Source organism: Polyodon spathula, chromosome 38 (genome assembly GCF_017654505.1).
Source record: "Polyodon spathula isolate WHYD16114869_AA chromosome 38, ASM1765450v1, whole genome shotgun sequence".
In the NCBI taxonomy this organism is placed as follows: Eukaryota; Metazoa; Chordata; class Actinopteri; order Acipenseriformes; family Polyodontidae; genus Polyodon; species Polyodon spathula.
Genome location: NC_054571.1, coordinates 1624207 through 1647799, shown reverse-complemented (window position 1 = coordinate 1647799; position 23593 = coordinate 1624207). Strand labels below are relative to the sequence as shown.

General features: G+C 44.4%; 3 protein-coding genes across 3 annotated transcripts in view; 1 reads left to right on the top strand and 2 right to left on the bottom strand.

Moving 5' to 3' along the window:
* Positions 1-23593, bottom strand: part of LOC121304522 (keratin, type I cytoskeletal 13-like) — a 165741-nt gene that overhangs the window by 138079 nt on the left and 4069 nt on the right. The gene's annotated exons all lie outside the window — the stretch shown is intronic.
* On the bottom strand, positions 385-13920 carry LOC121304521 (volume-regulated anion channel subunit LRRC8D-like). The gene is made up of 5 exons (XM_041235695.1): positions 13543-13920; positions 5443-5820; positions 4280-4762; positions 3588-3838; positions 385-3309 (listed from the first exon to the last, which is right to left on the bottom strand). Exons 2-5 carry the CDS (start codon positions 5812-5814, stop codon positions 1899-1901), a joined length of 2517 nt encoding a protein of 838 aa, XP_041091629.1. The 5' UTR covers positions 5815-5820; positions 13543-13920; the 3' UTR covers positions 385-1898.
* On the top strand, positions 14555-23126 carry LOC121304524 (microfibril-associated glycoprotein 4-like). Its single transcript, XM_041235698.1, has 5 exons — positions 14555-14929; positions 17464-17652; positions 18241-18337; positions 20718-20900; positions 22573-23126. Exons 1-5 carry the CDS (start codon positions 14924-14926, stop codon positions 22839-22841), a joined length of 744 nt encoding a protein of 247 aa, XP_041091632.1. The 5' UTR covers positions 14555-14923; the 3' UTR covers positions 22842-23126.

Here is a 23593-nt window from a genome sequence, read left to right as displayed (position 1 = left end):
CAGAGTTGTCATTGGCCTCTTGGTGGCTTCTCTGACCAATGCCCTTCTTACCCGGCTGCTCAGTTTGGGAGGACGGCCTGGTCTAAGCAGATTCTGGGTGGTGCCGTATACCTTCCACTTCTTAATGATTGACTTGACTGTGCTCCAAGGGATATTCAATGCCTTTGAAATCTTTTTATACCCTCCCTTGATCAGTGCCTTTCCACAACTTTATCCCGGAGTTGTTTTGAAAGCCCTTGGTCTTCATGCTAATATCTTTGCTTTGAATGCACTTCCGAAATGTGGGACCTTACAGAGACAGATGCATTTAATCTGAAATCATGTGAACCACTTATTGCACACAGATGGACTCAATTTAACTTATTGTGTGAATTCTGAAGGCAGTTGGTTGCCCCTTGAGCTTATTTAGGAGTGTCATAGCAAAGGGGGTCATAGCAAAGGGGATGAATACCCCCCCCCGTGTGTTCCAGGGAGGGTTCATTCACCTGGCTGGGAGCTCTGACAGTGTTCCAGCGAGGGTTCATTCACCTGGCTGGGAGCTCTGGCAGTGTTCCAGGGAGGGTTCATTCCCCTGGCTGGGAGCTCTGGCAGTGTTCCAGGGAGGGTTCATTCCCCTGGCTGGGAGCTCTGGCAGTGTTCCAGGGAGGGTTCATTCCCCTGGCTGGGAGCTCTGGTAGTGTTCCAGGGAGGGTTCATTCCCCTGGCTGGGAGCTCTGGCAGTGTTCCAGGGAGGGTTCATTCACCTGGCTGGGAGCTCTGGCAGTGTTCCAGGGAGGGTTCATTCCCCTGGCTGGGAGCTCTGGCAGTGTTCCAGGGAGGGTTCATTCACCTGGCTGGGAGCTCTGGCAGTGTTCCAGGGAGGGTTCATTCACCTGGCTGGGAGCTCTGGCAGTGTTCCAGGGAGGGTTCATTCCCCTGGCTGGGAGCTCTGTCAGTGTTCCAGGGAGGGTTCATTCACCTGGCTGGGAGCTCTGGCAGTGTTCCAGGGAGGGTTCATTCCCCTGGCTGGGAGCTCTACTATAGCCACACTATTACAAAGGGGTTCAGTTCACGTTTGTTACAAGACCCAGCAAAGTTTACAAGAAACACATTACTTTACCTTTGCTGTGTTCGTGTTCAACATATTGTCAACTCTTTTGACATATTTAATCACACATCATGGGTCATAACTCAACTGGGCAATACGTTTCTCCACATTTCCTCGGGAGTGTTTGCCAGGAGAAAATAAAATCTCCTGTAAGGATCACAGTGTATCCAGATCACACTCCCTCCTGCTGGCTTTCTGTTCCCACAATCCGCCACTCAATCACCAGCTTGTTGCAGGAGGGAGCTTGTACTGGATACACTGTGATGTACAGAAGAATAATTCTGTTTCCCTAGTGAAAAAATCCCTAGTTGACTTACCTATGATGTGTGAATAAAAATATCAAAACAAATCGAGAACTTGTATCTTAAAAATACCAGCCAATTCAAGTTAAACTGTTGACAAAAACCTATATTCATCCCAGCACTACTACTGCAGAATAGCTGCACACACACATAATGTGAGCAGAAGGATTTGGTCGGGACCCAAAGATTTTCTTCTTGCTATAATTTTTTCAGAGTTCACAGGAACATTCTTATGTCGGCATCAGCATCAGGTGCCACCACAAACCCCCTTCTTAGCTATTTTTTACACAGCTAGTTGAATGTCTCATCAGATTTGAAGTGAAATGGAAGTATTAAGCCAAGCCTATAACTTTCATCTTTTGTTAATTCTAAATGTATAATTACTTGGTTCCAGAAGCTTGGAGTCTGTGTCCCGAAGAGTTTGGACATGCTGTTACCCTGCTATGAACTCTCACGATCCCGTTACCAGGGTCATGGACAGCCACCAAATCCCCTCCCAGTCCCGGGATTCACAGTGACGTGGGGAGATCAGAACGCAGCAGCAGCTGCAGTCGCTCCTTGGCCTCGGAGGGCAGAGTGTTGAACAGCCGGTCCTCCACTCGGAGCCCTTCTTTCTTCAAGGCCCCACAGGAGCCCACCTCCACGGGCAGCCTCTCCAGACCGTTCCCCCGGAGGTCCAGGTAGCTGAGCTGGGACAGCAGCCCGACCTCCGGGGGAAGGCTAGTCAAGCTGTTGTTGGCCAGAGAGAGCGTCCTCAGCCTGGCGCAGCGGCGGAACAGCTCGCCGGGAAGAGCCTCCAACTTGTTGCCGCTGACGGAGAGGAAGGAGAGCAGCTCCAGCTCTCCGATCTCGCCAGGGAGGGTGGCAAGGAGGTTGTAGGCCAGGTCTAGGTGGCGGAGCTTCTTGAGAGTGAAGAGGGCAGGGGGAAGGCTCTGCAGGAGGTTGTGGGACAGACACAGCTGCTCCAGTTTCCTCACCATGCAGAGGGTGGCCGGCAGGGCGGCTATCTGGTTGTGGCACAGCCGCAGGCAGGCCAGCCCCCGCAGGTGCTGCAGGCTGACCACCTCCTCCACGCTGCGGATGCTGTTCCCACGCAGGTCCAGTGAGCGCAGGGCGGTCAGGCTGAAGACGGCGTGGGGGATCCTCTCCAGCTGGCACTGCAGCAGCTCCAGCTCTGACAGGTTCCCGGCCCGCTTCAGGTTGTTGAGGACCAGGAGCCGCGTGCCGTCGTTCCGGACCGACAGCCGCGTCAGGTGCCCCGCCACCTCCACCAGCCCAGAGGGGATCTTGGTCAGGTTGCTCTTCAGGCTCAGGCTCTTGAGGCCGCGCAGCTCCCTCAGGGACTCCAGCCCGATGGCCCTGTTGTTGTCGGAGCTCAGGTTCCCGGTCAGGCTCAGCTCCTCCAGGGCCCTCAGGGAGTAGACCCAGGGCGGGATTTCTCCCACGTCGGTGAACCTGACGTGGAGGGAGCGCAGCCTGTCTCGGAGGAAGTTGAAGGCCAGGGGCTCCACCTTGGCTGGGCAGTGGCAGAGGTGCAGCTCGCACAGGGAGCTCATCTGGGACAGCTTGGCGGGCAACCTGGCCTCCGGGATCAGCTCCAGCTTCAGGACCTGGAGGTCTGGCATCTCGAAGACTGCCTTGGGGACGCCCGAGAGCGTGGAGAGACGCAACTCGGTTCTGCCCAGCGCGTCCCGGGTCACGTGTTGTCGCAGCTTGTCGTAGCCCCACTCGTGGTTGAGGTTCTCCTCCAGCAGCCGGTGCTCACTCACCTCTGAGAGGAAGACGGCGAAGCGCTTGGAGTAGAGCTGGTCATACTGGTCTGCCATGTGCAGCAGGAAGGCAAAGTCGTTCCTGACGTCCGGCACGTCCCTGATGCTGCTCTCCTCCCGCACCTTCTCAAAGGAGTACTGCCGCAGGGACCTGCAACACACAGAGCAGTGAAGCGAGGATGAACAACATGCTACCTGCAAACAAGGTACACAACCCAACCCAATGCAAAGCAATACACACAACACACAATACAGCATGGTACACTGTGATAGTTCACCAGGATGAACAGTTCTAGGGTTTGCAGCGAGCCGGTAGTCGCGGCGAGACGGTGAGGTGGGGAAGATCCAAAACATTTAAAGTGGGATGAACCACCTGCACCACTCCCTCGTCGTCAACGCTAAGACTACAATGAAAGCAAAGAGAGAGACCTGCGGAAGATCCAGAAGAGGGTGTAGACCCCGATGAGCCCGTACACGCTGACCAGCAGCAAGTAGCTGAGCAGCAGCTTGCGCAGCATGAATGCCATGCTGTGTGTGCAGAAGAAGCGGCTGTATCCCGTCAGGAAGCGGATCTGCGGCCGGCACACGTGCTCGAAGGAGATGGAGTCCACGAACGTGGAGGTGTAGCCCACAATGAGCAGGAACTTCAGCACCTTGAACACGGTCTGGCACACGTATACCTGGAGAACAGAGGGCTCCACATTTAAAAGAGCTGCTGGGTACAGCCAGGAAGTATCACACTCACTTATAAATCTACTTAACCATGTTCGCGTTTTGAACTGTGATGCTACACCACTTGCTTGCTTAAGCAATAGAACTCTAGAGGGCATTACCCCTTATAAATGTTTTTAACATGTTTCACCAAATCTCTTTGGGCTTTGCAATGCTTACCTATGCTTTATTATACAATGCTTTTATAAGGATGAAATCACAAGTCCTGAATGATTTCTGGAATATCAAACTTGATTTTATTAATTAAAAATTGACTTTGAAAAAAAAAATCTTTCAATATAGTTGTGTTTAGAGCAACAAATGTTTCAGCTCAGTGTTTAAGCTCATCTAATGAATGAATGAATGAATGAATACAATGTCAGTAGCAGTAAAGCAGAGCTCCTCCTCACCCTGTACACGTGGTCCGTGTCCTCAGTGTGCTGCCTGAACTTGCGCACCTTCTCGAAGAGAGCCTTAGCCTGCTCGCCGTCCTTCCTGTCCAGGATCGCTGTGGAGGAGGGGGCTGCCGGCACGGGGCTCTCCTTGGGAGGGGAGCCCAGGTTAGAGAAGATGGAGCCAGCCCTGGCCAGGAGTGGGGTCCCGGGGCTCCACTCCTCACTCGCCCGGCCCCTCACAGTGGAGGAGGTGGAACAGCGACGCCTGGCGCCCCCGCTGGCCTCGGAGGAGTCCTCGCAGGCAGTCTCGGAGAGAGCCTTGGAGGTCCAGGGCGACTCAAAGCACTTTCCCAGGATGCCAATGAAGTGCTCCACCTTGGAGGACGTCTTGGGGAACTTGAACCAGAAGTTGCTGCTGACCAACAGGATGAGCGAGTGGATCAGGGCCATGTAAGGGAAGTAGCGGGAGTACCAGGGCAGCGCCATGTGGTAGCACACCTGCAATGCACCGCAACACGAGACACTGTGAATGCTGATTGGAAGCGACATCCCCACAGCAGCTACACTTATCATTTATAATTGAGCGTTGATCTCACACTCAGACAGTGACAAAGCATTTGAAATGTTTAAATCACAGCAGTTTCTATATAAACAGATTAAGTACGTTAATAACAGGTTTTCATCTGTTTTTTTTTCATTTAGATTTAATGACTTACAATATGTTTCTAACTGTTCGGTGTACTTTTTCTTGCATTCTTTGTATGACAGAGCCTGACACAGCAAAGAGTGACTTGAGAAATACACTCTCAACTTGATTAGAGGCAGCCCCCAAACACCTAGAAACATACATCAAATGAAAGCCCTGTACAACAGAAAACAGTACAATACAAACGTACTCTTATACAGCTCTCTTCATGCCAAGGCATCCCATTGCACTTCACAATTCAGAAATACTTAATAAACTCACAAATGAAGTGACAAACGTTTCGACTGGAAGATTGCGACTTGCCCTGCTCGACTCCGATCCAGATTCAGATGTGTTGTGAGGTCAGAGTTCTACACTTTGGTTCTCACTCAGCTCGACAAACAGCCAGTGGAAAACCACCCGTACCATGAGGGTCTGGGGTCTGGGGCTCACCTGGCTTGGATGTGCCAGTGGAAAGGGGTATAAGACTCACCTGGCTGATGTAAACGTACTGCTGGTAGTCCAGATTGGTGGGGCGACCCCTTTCCTTACCATGAGGAGACAGAGGATCGGCTGTGTTTTTGGGAGGGTTGGTGTCTGGAGTAGGGGTTGGGGTAGGGATGTCTGGGGTAGTCTGTGGGGTAAGTGTTGGGTTGGGGGTGCTGCTGCTGTCATTAGCAGGGTCAGCCTGGTCCATGGGCAGACACACGACTTGCTCGTTAGAGATGAGCAGCGTCCCAGAGAAGATGGAGACCATGAGCATGGCGAAGACGAGGTACTCCATGAACACGTCCCACCAGGGCTTCAGGATCCGGTGCGTGGTGTGGGCCTCGCTCAGAGAGGCCAGCTCCGACAGCGTGAACATGCCTCCCTCCGAGAGAGAAAAAGAGAGAGAAGGGAAAAAGAAAGAGAAAAAGGAAGAAAACGTAAGCCCGGGTTTAAATCCTGATTGGCTCACAAGGTGCTGATTTGCAGGGTAGTGATGCAGCACATTAAATAAAAGCTTTTGTCTGTAAAAATAAATAAATAAAATAAAACCAACATCTACCGGCGAATGTGAACAACACAAAACAGTAGCCCCAAGCTAACACAAAGTAATAAAACAAGTTATGAGTTAACACTACAGGGTAATATTAAACTACTGTCACATTTTAACTGGTAAGTAATTACAACAGTAAAACTCAACCTTGGAAACAAACACAAATGTACATAAAGGCCAAATGCAGTGCCAGGTTTGCAGAATGTGGACTTCTCTGGATAACCCCATCCAGGGGGAATATACCTGAGAACGATGCCAGCTGGGTTCTGACCCTGAGGCTAGGGTGGCAAGGCCTTGAGGCACGGCTGGCTGGACTGCACAGCATGACAGAGGCGGAAGATTTTATAGAGCAGTTTTTTAGAGAGATGTGCACTCAAATAGAGGAGGAGGGGGGAGTGAACAACAGTCAGTACAGGTAGGGACTGAGTTACAGTGGGACTGAATAGAGGGAAAAGGAGTGCACCCTGCCAAAACAGAGGGTGCACAGAGCGGAGTGATTCCAACAGATTTGCTCCCTAGTCAGGTGTGCAGCTGTGATCCCGAGTCGCGAATGGTGCGTTGCCTATCCGGTGCCTGGGTGCACAATACCACGACACAAAACAGAGTCTGGAGGCTCTGCAAAATAAATGTATAGATCTGGGGCAAAGGATTAAAAATAGAGCCTCTACGGCAGTCTTCTCTGAAATGCTGCCGGTGCCACGTGCAGGGCCAAGAAGACAAGCAATAATTAGAGGTTTTAACACGTGGCTAAAAACCTTGTGAAGGCAAGAAGGGCACAGGTGTATGAGGCACTGAGGAGCCTTCTCGATGGGGCGTGGCCTGTAGGGGTGGGGTGGGCGGCACCTGCACAGGAGGGAATCCAGTTCACTGGGGGAGACAGTTAACAGAGTAAACTAGGGACTTGAGGGGCAGGGTTAGAGCCGAAAGGAGTTACATTACAAACTACACAGCAAACAACAAAGTAAATAATGTAAAACAGGACTGGAGAAACCCCTGCTGCGGGAACCGAGGTTCACTACTAATATATATATATATATATATATATATATATATATATATATATATATATATATACACACACACACACACACACACACACACACACATACACACACACACACACACACACACACACACACATATATATACACACACATACAGTCAGCACTCGGATATTGCATCTTGTGAAGTGCTTTGTGATGGTCGTCCCCTATGAAAGGCTGTGACAGAAATACAATGATCTCCCTCCCGAACTGTGAGGGTGCCAAGCAGCGAGAACAGAGTTCCCTGGCTTGGCTGGCCTGACAGCTATTTCCCAGGGTTCAAGGGAAGTCAACCAGCTACAAAGGGGCTGGACTCTGTTGCATTAACGCATTGACCCGGAAGGGAAACGTCGTGTCAGCCGCAGATTGGAGAGGCGGTTGCACTCGTTTATCAAGGGGTCATATGTGATGGCATAAAAGGGGACGGAGAATCGCAATCTCTTCCTTCGCACTGGTTTGTTTTGAACAGAACCGAGAAGGACTGTGAGAGACCCTGTGAGAAACAGTATGGTGAGTGCTGTGTTTTGTTTGTTTGTAATTGTTTTTGTTTGTTAAATTACAAGACAGCTAACACGGTTCCGGAGCGGTCAGCTAGGGCCAGCACTAAGCCGGAACAGCACCACACCTATTGGCACTAAATAAACTGTACCACCCACCACGAGCATTACTGCACGCACCCAGGACTGGTGACCGTGTACGTATTCTTGTAGGGCGGATATTATTGTTTGGGTCTTCAATCTACTTGTTATTTACCCTGTGCAGTACACAATGCTGTGTATTGCCGGGGGATTATTGTTTGGTCACCAGACCTGGAAAATTTTAATAAAGCACTTTCTAACCGGATTACAAATCTGTCTGTTTCATTCACGCGCTGCATCACTCTGCACTTGTATCCACGCAGCCACTTGTTCAAAAAGGCGTTATATAAAATAAAGATTGATTGATTGACAAATTTGTAATAAGAATAAAATCAATGTAAACATTCACACAAAACTCCGTGCCTGATACAAACCCTATCTCTTCAAAGTTACAATTTATTTGAATATCCATCTCTTGCATGCCAAATCAGTCTGCTTTTATTGTGCAGTTACACAGCGCTTCCTCCAGTTTCACCTGACGAAAATTCAGCCTAAATAAAGCGAATGGGACAAGCTATAGTAATGTAACAGTTAATCTTTATACACTTCTAAATACTGTGATGTATTTTTTTTTTAATTTGGTGCTCTTTAGTTGTTTTTGTGCATTTTCATTTGCAAGTGAACTGTGACATTAGGGCCTGTCGAGCACTATATTCTGCAATTTTGAATACAGACTTTGGATACTGTTTGAATTCTGGAAACTGTGTTGTTGTTTTTTGAATATTTTCCTCAGTTGCATTGCCTTTTATGTTGTACATAGTTCTGTGTGTGGGTAACTGTGGGAGTGGTGAGTGGATACAGGCGAGTGCAGGGCAGTGCAGGTACAAAACACACAGACAATTACCTTCAGGTGCAGGGGTGTTTATTGATAATAATAACAATGTCCAGAGCCCTGTACAATCCCCGGGTTTGACCCGCAACCAAAAGTCCAGGTTTTACACACACCAACACTAACCACGAAACACAAACACAAGACAGTGAGTGAAATTAAGTGCTGGTGGCGATTACAGTACTGCGTGAAATGCTGGGGTGAAAGTGATATCCGGGTTAATGCTGGCTCCTCACTCCAGCTCTGGATCGTGATACTGACAGTCTAAAAAGACAAACAGTTCCAGCCAACACTTTACTAACACAAAACACTCACAGTTCTCAGCAACATTTTTACTCCTTTTAGGTCAAATCCAACCATTTACAAAGGAGCGGATTACTTTGCTACGCCCCTTTTTTATACCCTCCCTCATGACCGGTTACCGAGCGCATCCTCTTCTCCAATCCGCGGATGTCACGCCGTTTCCCATTCGGGTCATTCAGTTCGGGTACCGTAGCTCCGCCCCTTTTCTAGCCAGTTGGCTTCCACCTACCCACGGGAATAAAGTGTCATGACTTTTAGTCCAGGGTACTCTGCTCCCTTTATCTAGCACCCTCTCAGGTCGGGAGGGAGATCTAACAACAAGCGTCATTCTATCTCTGTCACAGTAACATTTTGATTTCATTTTGCTTTTGGGACGTTAACTGGGAATTTTACATGCTGTATCACTGGCACTGGAACAATCTTTATAGTGCGGGTGCTGAAAACCATTGAACAAAACTGTAACCGCATGCAAAGCGACCGCACCCCCAGCACCCCTAGTTCCAGCGCCCCTGTACTGAATCTAACATGAACTTTACATGAATGAAACAAAATGTACAACAAGTCAACAATATTAGCAGCTCAATGAAGTGAAACTACGCTGCTGTGGCCTGTTTTGTAAGAGTCAACATATCTGTTCCCATGACTAATAAAACAACCATCTAGTAATTAAGATTCCATTTTCATACCTTATGGTAAGAGTTCAGAAAATCACACTTCACAAAGACCAGGAAAACAATGGACAGTGAGGTGTTAGAAACATCGTCAGAATGTGCTGCATGCACCACATTTTGATACAGAAGCAATCAATTCGATCTGACGGCTGTTCCTATTGTCTGAAGAGGTACATTTACCATTAATTACTCCTTATTTTTTTGCAAACTAAACTGGGAGCAGACAATCAATTTCTCTAAAAACAAACAAAAGAAATTCACGACGAACAAGACAAAAAGTCCACCTCAAAGTTGCATAAGTAAAGAATTTACAAGACCCAGTGTATTGCATATGATAAATATTTGGATACTATTTTCATAATGGTGGAAAAATATAATGAATTACATTCAAAACTATGTAAAATACTGGAAAATACGATAAATTCAATTTAAAAAGACAGCATAACGTATCAGATTTGATGTGCGCGTCCCTGCTTTCTTAGTGGAAGTTGTTTAGGCAGGCGCGAGCGAGCGCAGTGCGCGGTGCACCACTTTGTAACGCGTACCTGAAAATAACACTACACCGGTGCTACAAGCCCATTTTTGTTAAGTAGCTTTTCCAAGCAAATTAAAAAATATTACCGATAAAAACATAAAATATAATACTCTTTTTAAAAATACACACGCGTCAACGCGTGTTTGTGTTACTGTTGGTACCCCTGACTCAAGGAAAGCACACAATATGGTACAGTACTGTACTACTCGTGAGCGCAAAACTTCACTTTGCAAGCAATGGTAGCGCAACCGACAGAACCCAGCCACGACCGATATCGCATCATTCCACGATCCACCACAATGTGCGATGTGTGCAAAGCTTAGCAAAGAGTATGCTCATTGTATTGGCGATTAAAATGGTCAAATTCCGCGATCCTAGTCAGGCTTACAACACATTCAGTTAAAATGTTTCCTGTGTTATATCTGCACATCAAATGTTATTATTATTTATTATTATTAATACCAATATCAGAACATTATTAATATTAATATCAGCGCTCTGTTGAGTCTCTGTATTGCTCTTGCTGAGCTCACCTGTAACTCAAGCCCCCTGAGGACCTGCCACTTCTCCCACTACTGTGAGTATTAGCCAATTTTGATTATTGTAAGGTGTTTTTATTTTTAATTCACTTGAAAGAGAAAGCACAGTGATTTTTTAGTTCAGTTTCTTGTGCTTCAGTTTCTTTTGCTACAATGTGCTTTATTTTGCAATGGTGAAACAAAATGTTTGGCTCTGCTAACACAGACACATAAGAATACAATAGTTCTACAATTCTATGGTGATGGCAGGGAAAGAACCCATGCAGTAACAAGTCAGTAAATAAGGCAGGCTAGTGAAAATAAAAGAGAGTTTTGATTCCCCCAAAAACTTAGTTTAAACCTAGTGAAGAACTCAAACCACCTACATGTGTAAAAACTCTATGTGTGCAGCTCTGTGTTTGTTTGTTGGTATGGGGATGGGAGTAACAATGTGCTCTGGACCTTGACCTTGCTGTAAGGAAGAATTCTGCACCTTCACTAATATTACTGAGTAGCCATGCCATAGTCAATGTGGAAAACTGAAATTATAGGAATTACTGAATCCTGCAAAGAGTTAATAAACCAATCAGTGTGCCTCAAGACACTCTCGCGATGACAAGTCGCTTTCGAAAAGACTGAATAAACCATTTCAGTTTGAGCTTGATGATGATGAGTTATCAGGTTGCAAAACAGTACTGTATCCGCTGTGAACGAATTGCTATCGGTGCCAAGAAGGGGTTCTTTTATGCGAAGTTCCTGTTGCTTTGGCAGGAGCATTCACAATGGGAAAAATCTGTTTCACCACAAGAGTGTTTCCTTAGGCGAAGTGTTCTCTTAGGAGATGTTCCTATAAGCAGAGGCTACTATATTTCAAATTGTCAAGGGGTTTAACAAAGTAACTGCTTAGAATTATTCTTCACTGATCACAGAGAACAGAATCAGGGGCCACGGGTGGAAGCTGAAGAAGCGCTTATTCAGAACAGAGGGGAGAAAGAGCTTTTTCACGGAAAGGATGGTGAATTGGAACAGGCTGTATATATGAACCCTCTAGTGTGCCTTTTATGATAAGGATCAAGGCGTCTACATTCAGTCTCGCACAGACGGGGGGCTGTTCAATCTGACGTGTCTGCAGGCCCACACAAAGGTGGTGAAACTAGTGATTAGGGACTTGCTGTTCACAGACGACTGTGCAATAGTAGCTCACTCACTGGAGGACATCCAATTTATTACCAGCTGGTTTGCATAAGCAGCCAGGTGGTTTGGACTCACCATCAGTCTTGAAAAAAGAGGTCACGTACCAGCCAGCTCTATCCAAGGATTATGTTAAGCCTGTAGTTGTGATCAAGTGCACCCAACTTAGAGCTTGCCGCCAAATTCTGCTACCTTGGAAGCTTATCTCCAACACTGCCGACGCTGACATTGAGATCACGCAACACATTGCCAAGGCTAGCTGCTCCTTCGGCAGACTTCATCATCGTCTGTGGAATGAGAGAGGGGTGAGACTGCCCACAAAGATCAAGTTGTGCCAGGCAGTGGTGCTGCCCACAAAGATCAAGGTGTGCCAGGCAGTGGTGCTGCCCACAAAGATCAAGGTGTGCCAGGCAGTGGTGCTGCCCACAAAGATCAAGGTTTGCCAGGCAGGGGTGCTGCCTACAAAGATCAAGGTGTGCCAGGCAGTGGTGCTGCCCACAAAGATCAAGGTGTGCCAGGCAGTGGTGCTGCCCACAAAGATCAAGGTGTGCCAAGCAGTGGTGCTACCCACACTGCTGTACGGATGCAAAGCATGGAAGCTTTATCGCAGACACCTCAAGCAACTTGAACAGTTTCACCAGTGCTCCCTGAGATCCATCAGCAAAATCCGATGGCAAGGCAAAATCTCCAATACAGAATTCCTTAAAAGGTGTCAAATCACAAATGTGGAAGGCATGGTGCTGAGAGCCCAGTTTCGATGGGTTGGACATCAAAAGGAGGGAGGACACCAGAATACCCAAAGCAGTGCTTTACAGTCAATTTAAAAATGGACAAAGATCACAGGAAGGCCACTCTTGAGATACAAGGACACCCTTAAACAAAATCTCAAGGCCTGTAACATCAACACCTGCAGCTGGGAGGATGACCCTGGCCAGGGACAGCTGGAGACAGCACTAAGTCATCCGAAACCTTGAAATGAAACGAGTAAACACAAGGAAGGAAAAGAGTGAGAGGAGAAAGGCCATTTCAGTAATTCCATCTGTGCACTCCATTCCATTCCAGCACCTGTGGCTGCAGATCAAGGACTGGCCTTATTTCTCATGAAGGAACACACAAACAAATTTAGTCAGCAAGAGTTGCTGACAAAACTCATACATCGTCATCGACGGGACACACCATCGTCATCATCTATCTATCTATCTATCTATCTATATATATATATATATATATATATATATATATATACACTTATATATTTATACCTGGTACTAGTGTGCCTTTGTTACTTTCTATTAAAAGCAGTCCTAGTTTTTAATTAGACTTAAAATAACAATCTGCCATTTTTTTTATAGGCAAGTTAAGTATTTATCAATGAAAAAATTGAGTTTTAATATTTCAGCAGCACACATTTACAAAAGTTATTTCTCACTGTATATAATTATACATGTCTATAAAAAAAAAAAAAAAAAGGACCTTATAAAAGTTTGCCACGATAAGTTTGCAGTTTTCGCTGGTTACCGGGTTATTTACCACAGACATCGTTTATCATGGTTTGGTTTTTTTTGTTTTGTTTTACCAGACCTCTCTGTGCTTTCTAATGCTTTCACTGTGCTGTATTACACTTTGCAATGATTTCATTACTTTTTAAATGGGTGAATACATAAAAAGCATTGCACATTTTAAACTAAATCCAGTAATATAATGATAATTATAACGTTTTGACAAATAAACAGAAACAAAATGAATACATAAGTAAATCCCCTCGCCCTGTGGCAAGCTCGGACACGCATAAATAACTGGATCTATCCACCTGCAGGAATACTTACTTATTTCGAGGTGTTTATCCGACAACTTTTGATAAAAAAAACTTTTCAAGAAGCCGCGTCCACAACACAACAGACCGCCCGGCTGGTTTTCGACCGTGAAAAGAGTCTGCTCCTTGTGTTGAATGTATCTCCACAGCTGCGGCTCGTTCCTTCTCTATGAATTAATCCCAAAGTTGTTTTTCTTCCCTTCTTTTTTCTTTTCCTTAACTTGGCTCCTGCTGGATCGGGAAAGGAGCTGGAAGTGGCCACACGTGACTGAACCTTCCATCCCTGTTGCCTCGGCAACGTTATGCCTGGGCTTTCAAGAATTACAGAAAAGTCTAATCTTAGCGAAACCACAGCTGCAATACTAATTATTTACACCCCCCCTCATTTTTTTATTTTATTAAATAGGCCGTTTTTGTAATTTTATCTCCCATCTGCTGCAAGTAATGAAGAGAGCATCTCCTACTGTCGAGAGGTTATGTGAGGAGTCATTTTTGAGGAGTTTTTAACAAACTGGGCTAGTCTTCATAGAGTAGCATGTACTGTGCAATAGGCTATAAACTATGAGAGAATATACAAAACTGACACCAACAAATGAGATAGAAATTATTGTAAGATAGCCATTTGCCCTTCATAAATAAAACAGTTTTCTGTGGAATTGTACAGCCTGGCTTCACCACCCCTCCTTGAATTTCAGTATCTGTTTGGAGATATTGACAACATAAAATATGAAAAGCAATACCATCCCAGACAGCTTGATAGTCCTGCCCTGGGGCTAAATGTGCTTTTTATTTATTGTTGTGATTATTATTGGTTAAACTGATAAACAAAACCCACCAAGTGAAAATGCACTGCAAAATATTTTAATGCATTTTTAAAAAGATAAATAAATAAAACTGAAAGACAGTGCTATTTCTTGTCCACTCAGGAAGATTAGAGTAGGAGTTCTCTTTCCTGTACTACTGGCGCGATCTGCAGTGTTGAGGGTTCTCTTTCCTATACTCTATCTATCTAATACTACAAAGAAAACAAACAACAAAAAAAGGGTTTTTTCATTTACTTATTTATTGCTATTTTTTATTTTTATTTATGAGCAATAAAAAACTTATTTTCAGAAACTAGAGATCAACAATGAATTTGGGAGTTTTGTATGGTTTTGTTTTTGCTTTGTGGCACAAAGCTGTCCGTCAACAGAACCCAAGGCTGCTGCAATCTGAGTTTTACCTGCGTCACCTGCTGCCTTCACCTGTCATTAACAGGTGCCTCGGAACCCGTGCTTATCTAGTTTAAACAAAGTCTGGACTGATTGGGGGTTTAATATAAAAGCAGCTCTGCAAATCCTCCGCACTGAACCAGCGAGAACTTCTCTGCAGATCACCACTGAATCAGCGAGAACATGAAGGTAGGAGAATCTGTGCTGAAAACATGCTGCTGATTCTGATACCAATGACATGGTGTAGGTTGAGGACTTTCTTATTACATAACAGTGACTCGTCCTTTATATGGGTTTAATATGCAATCCAACAAGTAGCCTATAGGGGTTCTATAAATCCTTCAATCCCTTTATGAAAGTTCACACAGTATATTTGCAGTGTCATTTAGCATGGTTTCCCCATGGTTATACTGTGCATCAGCAGGGTTGTTCAATTCGAATTATCCGACACTCCGGACAACAAGACTTGTGTGAGGGACATCAAGACTTGTGTGAGGGACAGCAAGATTTGTCCTTATACTTCGCCTGTTGGACAAGTAGTTTTTATTTATTTCTTTATCCTATGTCCATTCTGTTGCTAGAAAGACACACCGGGTATATTTTTTGAGAGCCAGAGAAGGGTACTGCTGCAGAACGAAGGCTCCCACTGCCTAGCTCTTGCAGGGTAGCTCACACAGGGTAGTGCTGCGTGCGCAACTCATAATAGACGTCATCATTATATGCTACAGACGATTACACGATAAGAGTGATGAATTTACGTATTAAACAAAGTTTATTTCATAACAATAACCTAACCCTAAGCAATGCTAACGCCACATACGGGAACCAGCTGAACCCTTCTGAAGTCTGAATTTCCGTTGGCAGTTGAGCAAAGCTCCAAAAAAAAAAAAAAAAAAAAAAAAAAACTTTGCTTATTAAGTTTCGCAGAGACATTATTTGTAACATTTGTTCTAATGTCAGTAAAAATGATAATTATTTGCCCACGACTCGCGTTATCAGGGCATATCTAAATAAAAAATATTCTTCAAGTGGATTATTTTCTTTCCACCTGTGTAACTATCGGAAAAATAACTGATAATGAAAAGTAACTATCCATCCTTAACATATTATAAAACAAGAATGCATGCATGGGAAACAGAAATAAAACATTATTTAGAAATTAGGGTAGGGAACAAACGCACCTCAACCGCTGCTGCTTATCTGAAGTTTCTGGGCGGCGGCGACCGCGAGCGATTTCACGAGACGCAGACGCGCGAGCGTTCGAGGGCCCTTTTGAAATGGCAGCAGGTTCCTTTTGACCGTTGCGTTATTTAATCACTCTTCTCTCTCATCGTATTTTCTTTACTTATTCATGTATGTACGTGCTTGTATTTGTTGAGCTTATGTAACGTTACATTTGGTGTTCAATTCTCATCAAAGCAGAGGCTATTTATATTTTTTTTGTTTAAAAACTATACTGCATTAATCTTTTTCAAAATTAGCGAAACAAAATAAAAATAAAATGTGAACAAAACCTTCTCCTAATTCTTATGGATTATGAATTGATGAATCTTTTTTAAATGAAAGTTCCAGAAATGGACAAATTAAACGTACACAACGTTATTCTGCAACGTTAAGGGAAGGCTTTTTGGTAACGTATTTACAACTTTGTATATAATACGACCAATATATGACTTCCAGCAACATCTATAGAACACATTGGCGCAACCAAAATACTACCTAGACACAAGGTTGCCAGAATGTTGTGTGTTATTAGCTAGGCTGTATATCATCACGTGGTAGCTGTATTTAGGATGAATGAAGCATGATGTAAATTACGAGTTGAGCTACCCTGCGTGAGCTACCCTGTGTGAGCTACCCTGTGTGAGTGACCCTGTGAGAGCTACCCTGTGTGAGCTACCCTGTGTGAGCTACCCTGTGTGAGTGACCCTGTGTGAGCTACCCTGTGTGAGCTACCCTGTGAGAGCCACCCTGTGGGAGCTATGCTGTGTGAGCTACCCTGTGTGAGCTACGCTGTGAGAGCTACCCTGTGTGAGCTACCCTGTGTGAGCTACCCTGTGTGAGCTACCCTGTGAGAGCTACCCTGTGTGAGCTACCCTGTGTGAGCTACCCTGTGTGAGCTACCCTGCGTGAGCTACCCTGCGTGAGCTACCCTGTGAGAGCTACCCTGCGTGAGCTACCCTGTGGGAGCTATCCTGTGCCTTTGTTCTACAGCTGTATACTCTTGGAGAGCCACGCAAATGTGAGACCCAGAAACGGCTGCCAGGGGAACCTCTCCAAGAGTATATACTGTATCTGCAGAACAAAGGCTCCCACAGCATAGCTGCCACAGGGAAGCTCACACAGAGTAGTGCTCACACACTTGACTGGTTCACCCTAATTAGAAACGCCAAAAAACTAGCGTTTGTAGTGTTGACTTGATCATCTTAAAGCCACAGCTGTGTTTTGTTAAAGCATTTTACAGCATGGGAACCTCCTATCAAACCCTACGTAACAAACTGAAGTTTGCTTATTAGTATTTAATTGGTATGCAGTTACCTACAGCATGTACTGAAGTTCAGTTTGGTGAATAGACTGCCAATAGCATTGCTATTAAATAGGGAAATGCATGTCAACTCAATACCACGCCAAATAAAGCGCGAGTGAATTTCTCCTTCAAAAAAACAGGAGTGACTCACAGAGCCTTTGAATGTACCGCCCCTCTATGTGCTTCTGGTTGGCAGGGCTGTCTGTTTGTGGTTCTCTTGTGCTGCCTGGCAGGCTGGTGCTTATCGTCCTTCCCCCTGGACTGTGAGGATGTCTACACTGCAGGGAATCTCAACAGCGGCGTCTACAAAATTTACCCAGCGGGGGAGCCGTCCTTCCCACTTTACGTTTACTGCGATATGAAAACCGATGGGGGAGTGTGGACGGTAAGCACAAAACCATCGGATACACGTGGCAAAACATGATGGACCAAACCATTTCCTCACCTAGCAAACACATTTTATATTGTTCTTTGACTAAAGTGTATCCCCTTTCTCCTGCCACCACAGGAAGTGAGGTCATAGTGTGGCAGCAGGAGAAAAGGCATTCACTCTAGTCGAAGTGAAAACAGAACACACTTTTAACAAGGAAGACTTTAAGTGTGAGAGTCTTGCAAAAATGATGGTGTGCAAAAAAGCCTCACTTGTTAAACCTTCAAAAAGTTTTAAACGTGTATACATGGCTCTTTAAGTGCCACAGTGTGGCTCTACAAAGTATCCCAGTTGAGGTTTGCAGTTTGAAAACACTGCAAGGACTAGTTTTTGGGTAGCAGCTAGTGCAGTTGAATGCAGCAGCATATCGATGTTGTGTTTTTTAAACGTGTGATATGAGCAGAAAACTCCTGAAGCTGTATCTGAGTGCATTGCAACTATTTTTTGTTTTTGTAAACTGAACAAGTTGATGAAATTTAGTGACATCACAATGTTTGCTTGGTTTCATTGAAAGTGTTTCTAACCCTTGGTAATGCCCTCCAGGTTTTCCAGAGGAGGCAGGACGGGTCTGTGAATTTCTATCGAGACTGGAACAATTACAAACTGGGATTCGGGAACGCGACTGGGGAATACTGGCTGGGTAGGAGATTCTGGAGGCGGGATCGGAAAATCACTGTGTTAGTTTATTTAAACACATAAAAAGTGGGATGAAATACACACTGAAAGTGGTCAACTTCTAATTAAACATTTGCACTACATAAGAACATAAGAAAGGTTACAAACAAGAGGAGGCCATTTGGCCCGTCTTGCTCGTTTGGTCGTTAATAGCTTATTGATCCCAGAATCACATCAAGCAGCTTAAAGGATTCCAGGGTGTCAGCTTCAACAACATTACTGGGGAGTTGGTTCCAGACTCCCACAATTCTTTGTGTAAAAAAGTGCCTCCTATTTTCTGTTCTGAATGCTCCTTTATCTAATCTCCATTTGTAACCCCTGGTCCTTGTTTCTTTTTTCAGGTCAAAAAAGTCCCCTGGGTCGACATTGTCAATACCTTTTAGACTTTTGAGTGCTTGAATCAGATCGCCACATAGTCTTCTTTGTTCAAGACTGAGTAGATTCAATTCTTTTAGCCTGTCTGCATATGACATGCCTTTTAAACCCGGAATAATTCTGGTCGCTCTTCTTTGCACTCTTTCTATTTTCTTAGTAGCGAGGTGACCAGAACTGAACACAATATTCTAGATGTGGTCTCACTAATGCATTGTAAAGTTTTAACATTACTTCCCTTGATTTAAATTCAACACTTTCCACTACATATCTGAGCATTTTGTTGGCCTTTTTATAGCTTCCCCACATTGTCTAGATGAAGATATTATTGAGTCAACAAACGCCTAGGTCTTTTTCATAGATTCCTTCTTCAATCTCAGTATCTACCATATGGCATTTATATTGAACATTTTTATTGCCTTACACTTCTCTCTATTAAACGTCATTTGCCATGTGTCTGCCCACTTTTTAATCTTGTCTAGATCATTTTGAATGACCTTTGCTTCTGCAACGTTGTTTGCCACTCCTCCTATTTTTGTGTCGTCTGCAAATTTAACACTTCTGCCTCGGTTATGCTAAAGTTATTTAAAACAGGATAGGAACTGGATGACATGTGGGGCATGTTGTCCGTATCCTCCTTTGTAAAAACTTGTGAAAAGTAATCATTTAATATATTCGCTATTTTTTTTCTTCATCTATGACGTTGCCATTTGTATCTCTTAGACATTTAACCTCCTCTTTCAGTGTTCTCCTGCTGTTGTAATATTGGAAAAACTTTTTGGAATTGGTTTTAGCCCCCTTAGTAATACTCATTTCTATCTCTCTCTTGGCCTTTCTAACTCCCTTTTTGACTTGTGTTTGCAGTTCTGTGTACTCTTTCTGTGTACTTTGTTCTTGGTCCCTTTTAAACGCTCTATAAAGTGCCTTTTTTTCTCTGAATATTTTTTTTTGATTGATCTGTTAAACCATTTAAGCCATTTTGTTTTAGATTTTGATTCGCCTACTTTTGTGATGTAACTGTTTTGAGCCTTTTGTATAGATTTTTCTAAAAACAGCCATCCTTTTTCCATGGATGTTTTCTCTATTTTACTCCAATCTACTTCTGTTAGTCCCTGTTTCATTCCTTCATAGTTTGCCTTTTTAAAATTGTAAACCTTAGCATTAGTCATTACTTTTGTGGTTTTAAAAAGCACTTCAAATGAGATCATGTTGTGTTCTAAATTTGCCAATGGTTCTCTGACCTCTGTTTTAGTTATTCTGAGTAGACTGGTTCCCTTGTTATTTAAGTGTGGTCCGTCCCGTCTATACAGATAGTCCTCGTTGTAGAATGTGGTCCAATGATCAAGATAGGTGAAGCCTTCCCGTGTGCATCACGTCTTCAGCCATGCGTTTTGATTAATTATTTCCAGCTGTCCATTTGCTCCTTTGCAAGGTGCCGGCAGTATCCCAGAGATTACCACAGTTTTTGTCTCGTCTTTTAATTTCCGCCCTAGCTCTCTGAATTTGTTTTGCAGGGATCTTGGTCTGTCTCATCCAATGTTGTTTTCTAGTGTACAAATTTATTAGAACACCACAAGATTTGTCGTTTTTATATTTTATATACCAACCTGCATGAAAACCTCAGGGTGTGAGAATTTAATTTTCAGTCAGGAGTTAGTGATGCAGAAACAAATAGGCAATTTGTTCTTTAATTAGGATATACTTCTAAAAAGTTAATCAAATTAATCAACTTCTAAAAAGGCTGCATTTTACTATTTGTGATTATGTGTTCCTTTTCTCTTACTATTTTAAATTAATTGCACGTGTGGCCTAATTAAAGTCATCAATTAAATTAGACAATCACTAATTTGCCTTTTTTTACAGTTTGAGTGGTTTGATTTCACATGCTGTATGAATCAAAGCATCAGAAGCTATGGGTTGTTGTAAACTGTGCACACTGCTGTATTAACACACCTCCTCCCACCTGCTGGCAGGCCTGCAGAACATCCACCTCCTGACCATGAACCGAGACTACGAACTGAGGGTGGATCTGGAGGACTTCGAGGGAAACAGAGCCTCCGCCTCATACTCCTCCTTCGCCCTGTCTGCGTACGCCATCAGCGGGGAGACGGACGGCTACACGCTGTCTGTCCACGGGTTCACAGACGGGGGAGCTGGTGGGTGCACCGTGCTGCTTACTGAATGAAATAAAAGAGAGTCACAGAGCTGTGGACAGTGGCACAGTCACAGCGGGCACATGCAGAGCTGATGGACATGTGGCACAGTCACAGCGGGCACATGCAGTGCTGATGGACATGTGGCACAGTCACAGCGGGCACATGCAGAGCTGATGGACATGTGGCACAGTCACAGCGGGCACATGCAGTGCTGATGCACATGTGGCACAGTCACAGCTGGCACCTGCAGTGCTGATTGAAACGTCACAGTATTGAAATGTATACGGTAGTGTTTTGTTATTTTAGCTGCATTTTTCCTTGCTGTTTAAAAAACTTGGCTGACCTGGTTCTGGAATTTAAACATTATTTCAAGTGAAAATCCTGCCCAGTTGAGGAACTGTATGAGTCGGAGAGGTTGAGAGATCAAGAGGCTGCAGTGCTGATACAGTTTAGGAGAAGCATCTGCAAATATTACCAACCCAGGGAGAAACAACTTTGGCACTTATTAATTTTTCAATCGTTAGTCTTTTGGAGGAACGCATTTGACTGGGGTTCTTGACACTCTTGACAGAAGTTGTTTCTGACCAGCTGAGCAGATTCTGGTATCCAACGTCAATGACAGCAAAGTGTCGGGTACGGGGAGCCGGAGCCAGAGCGGGGGGGACATGTCCAGTCAGTTTTTGACAATAGAAACGTGCACAGTGTGCTTCTACAGAACACAATGTTTAGTGACGATTACACTCTGCATATACTTTTACTTCGTGAGATGTTTGTTCGAAATAAAAGTGCAATCTCAAAATAATAATTTCATTTATTCCTGAAAACTGTTGCAAGTTTAGTGATCCCAGACTTGGAAAATAAGCATGGAAAAGGAGCATGCCTAAGCAGGGATTCATTTGTGCCGGATCACACTGGATCCCGGATCCGGTACCTTTTTGACTGACAAGCGACGATTACCAGTATACAGATTGCAAATTAATAAAAAATAAAAAAAATTGTTGCAAAAAAGAAATCGAAATATATCTATAGCTGCTTGTTGAGGCTGTCAAAAAAAACCTTATGTTATGTCGAGATCATTTCATGCTCAATAAAAAACCTGATATGTGCTAGGGTGCAACGCCTAAGAAAAGTATTATTTTTTTCACAATCTAAAAAAGCAAAAAACTAGTTGATCAGATTAGTCGCTCCACCGCTTGTATTGTTCAAAACTGAAGATTATGTTAAAACACAGCTAAGCAAAGGTCAGCATGCAGCTACCAACAGAAAGACATGAAACCCACAAGCAGTAAATCCAGGTCGTTACATTAGCTTTAGAAACAAAATGCTATTCCTCTTTCTAATTATACGATCAGGTATCTTTTTGTTACAAACGAACTCCTGATTATAATGCAACATGGTGCCTTATAAGCTATGGCTTATCAGTACAGGCTTGCCAGGGTTCTTAGTATTTAATTGGGATGCAATTACCTACAATATTACTGAACTTCAGTTCCGTTAATAGACCATCAATAGAAATGCGATAGGGAAATTGAACTGTATGAAAAAGACAAGATATGAATAAGGTTACTAAACCAGTTGTTTTCCAGCACTGCATGTTCGATGTCTTTAATAGAAGCAGGACTCTTAATAAACGTGCTCAGCATGTTGACGCTGGTCTCTGTTTCTCCTGCAGGGGATTCCTTGAGCAGCCACAGCGGCCGCAAGTTCAGCACCTTTGATCGGGACCAGGATGGCGCAGGCTTTAACTGCGCCATGGAGTTCCTCGGGGCGTTCTGGTACCACGACTGCCACAGTGCCCACCTCAACGGGGTCTACTACCAAGGGAGCAACAGCCCGTACGGCAAGGGGATCCACTGGATAACCTGGAGGGGGCTTAACTACTCCCTCAAGGGGGCGGAAATGAAGATGCGGGTGCTGCAGAGGAAGCCCTTCAAAGAGTAGCTTCCATGGGCACCTGACCCACCCCTTGTAAAAGTTTACCACAGTAAAAGCACAGCAGCGAGTGATAAAGCACAGTGAAAGGACAGCGAAGCATTGGTGGGCATTGTAAAGAAGCACAGAGGGGTATAGTAAAGCAATTAAAAAAAACATGGCAAACCATGGTAAGCTAGAGGAAATGCAAAGTATTACCATAGGAGAAGCATGGAGGAGGGGGTCGCTGCACCATTGCTTTGCAAGATTACTATGGTAAACTTTTATAAGGGCTAGACTGAGACAGACATGTACCTATATACCTATTATATATATATATTGTGATACATATATATAATACTTTCTATTGTCAGTACAGAGAATTAAATCTATGACATGCATTCAGGTAATCGTGGTTTGTGTTTTTATTTTCATTTTAAGAGGGGGTCGCATGATATCCTCTGGGCATCCCACAATCCCGACAGGGGCTGAAATTATGTGTTTCAGATACATTCACTGCTGGCAGTGGGCTGCTGAGGTGTCTTTGATTTCCTCATTCCAGAAGGCCATCAGAACGCTGGCCAGCCCTGCAGACTTGCACAGCAGGGGCTTTATCTTCACAGACCCAATCAGCACTAATCTGAGACTATCCAGTGTCACTTCAGGGAAGACAGTCCAGACCCTCCCGCCTCCCGAGCTGATGATGATGATGATGATTATTAATAACAACAACAATAGTAATAATGTGAAGAATGAGGATACATTTTAATATCCACTGAATA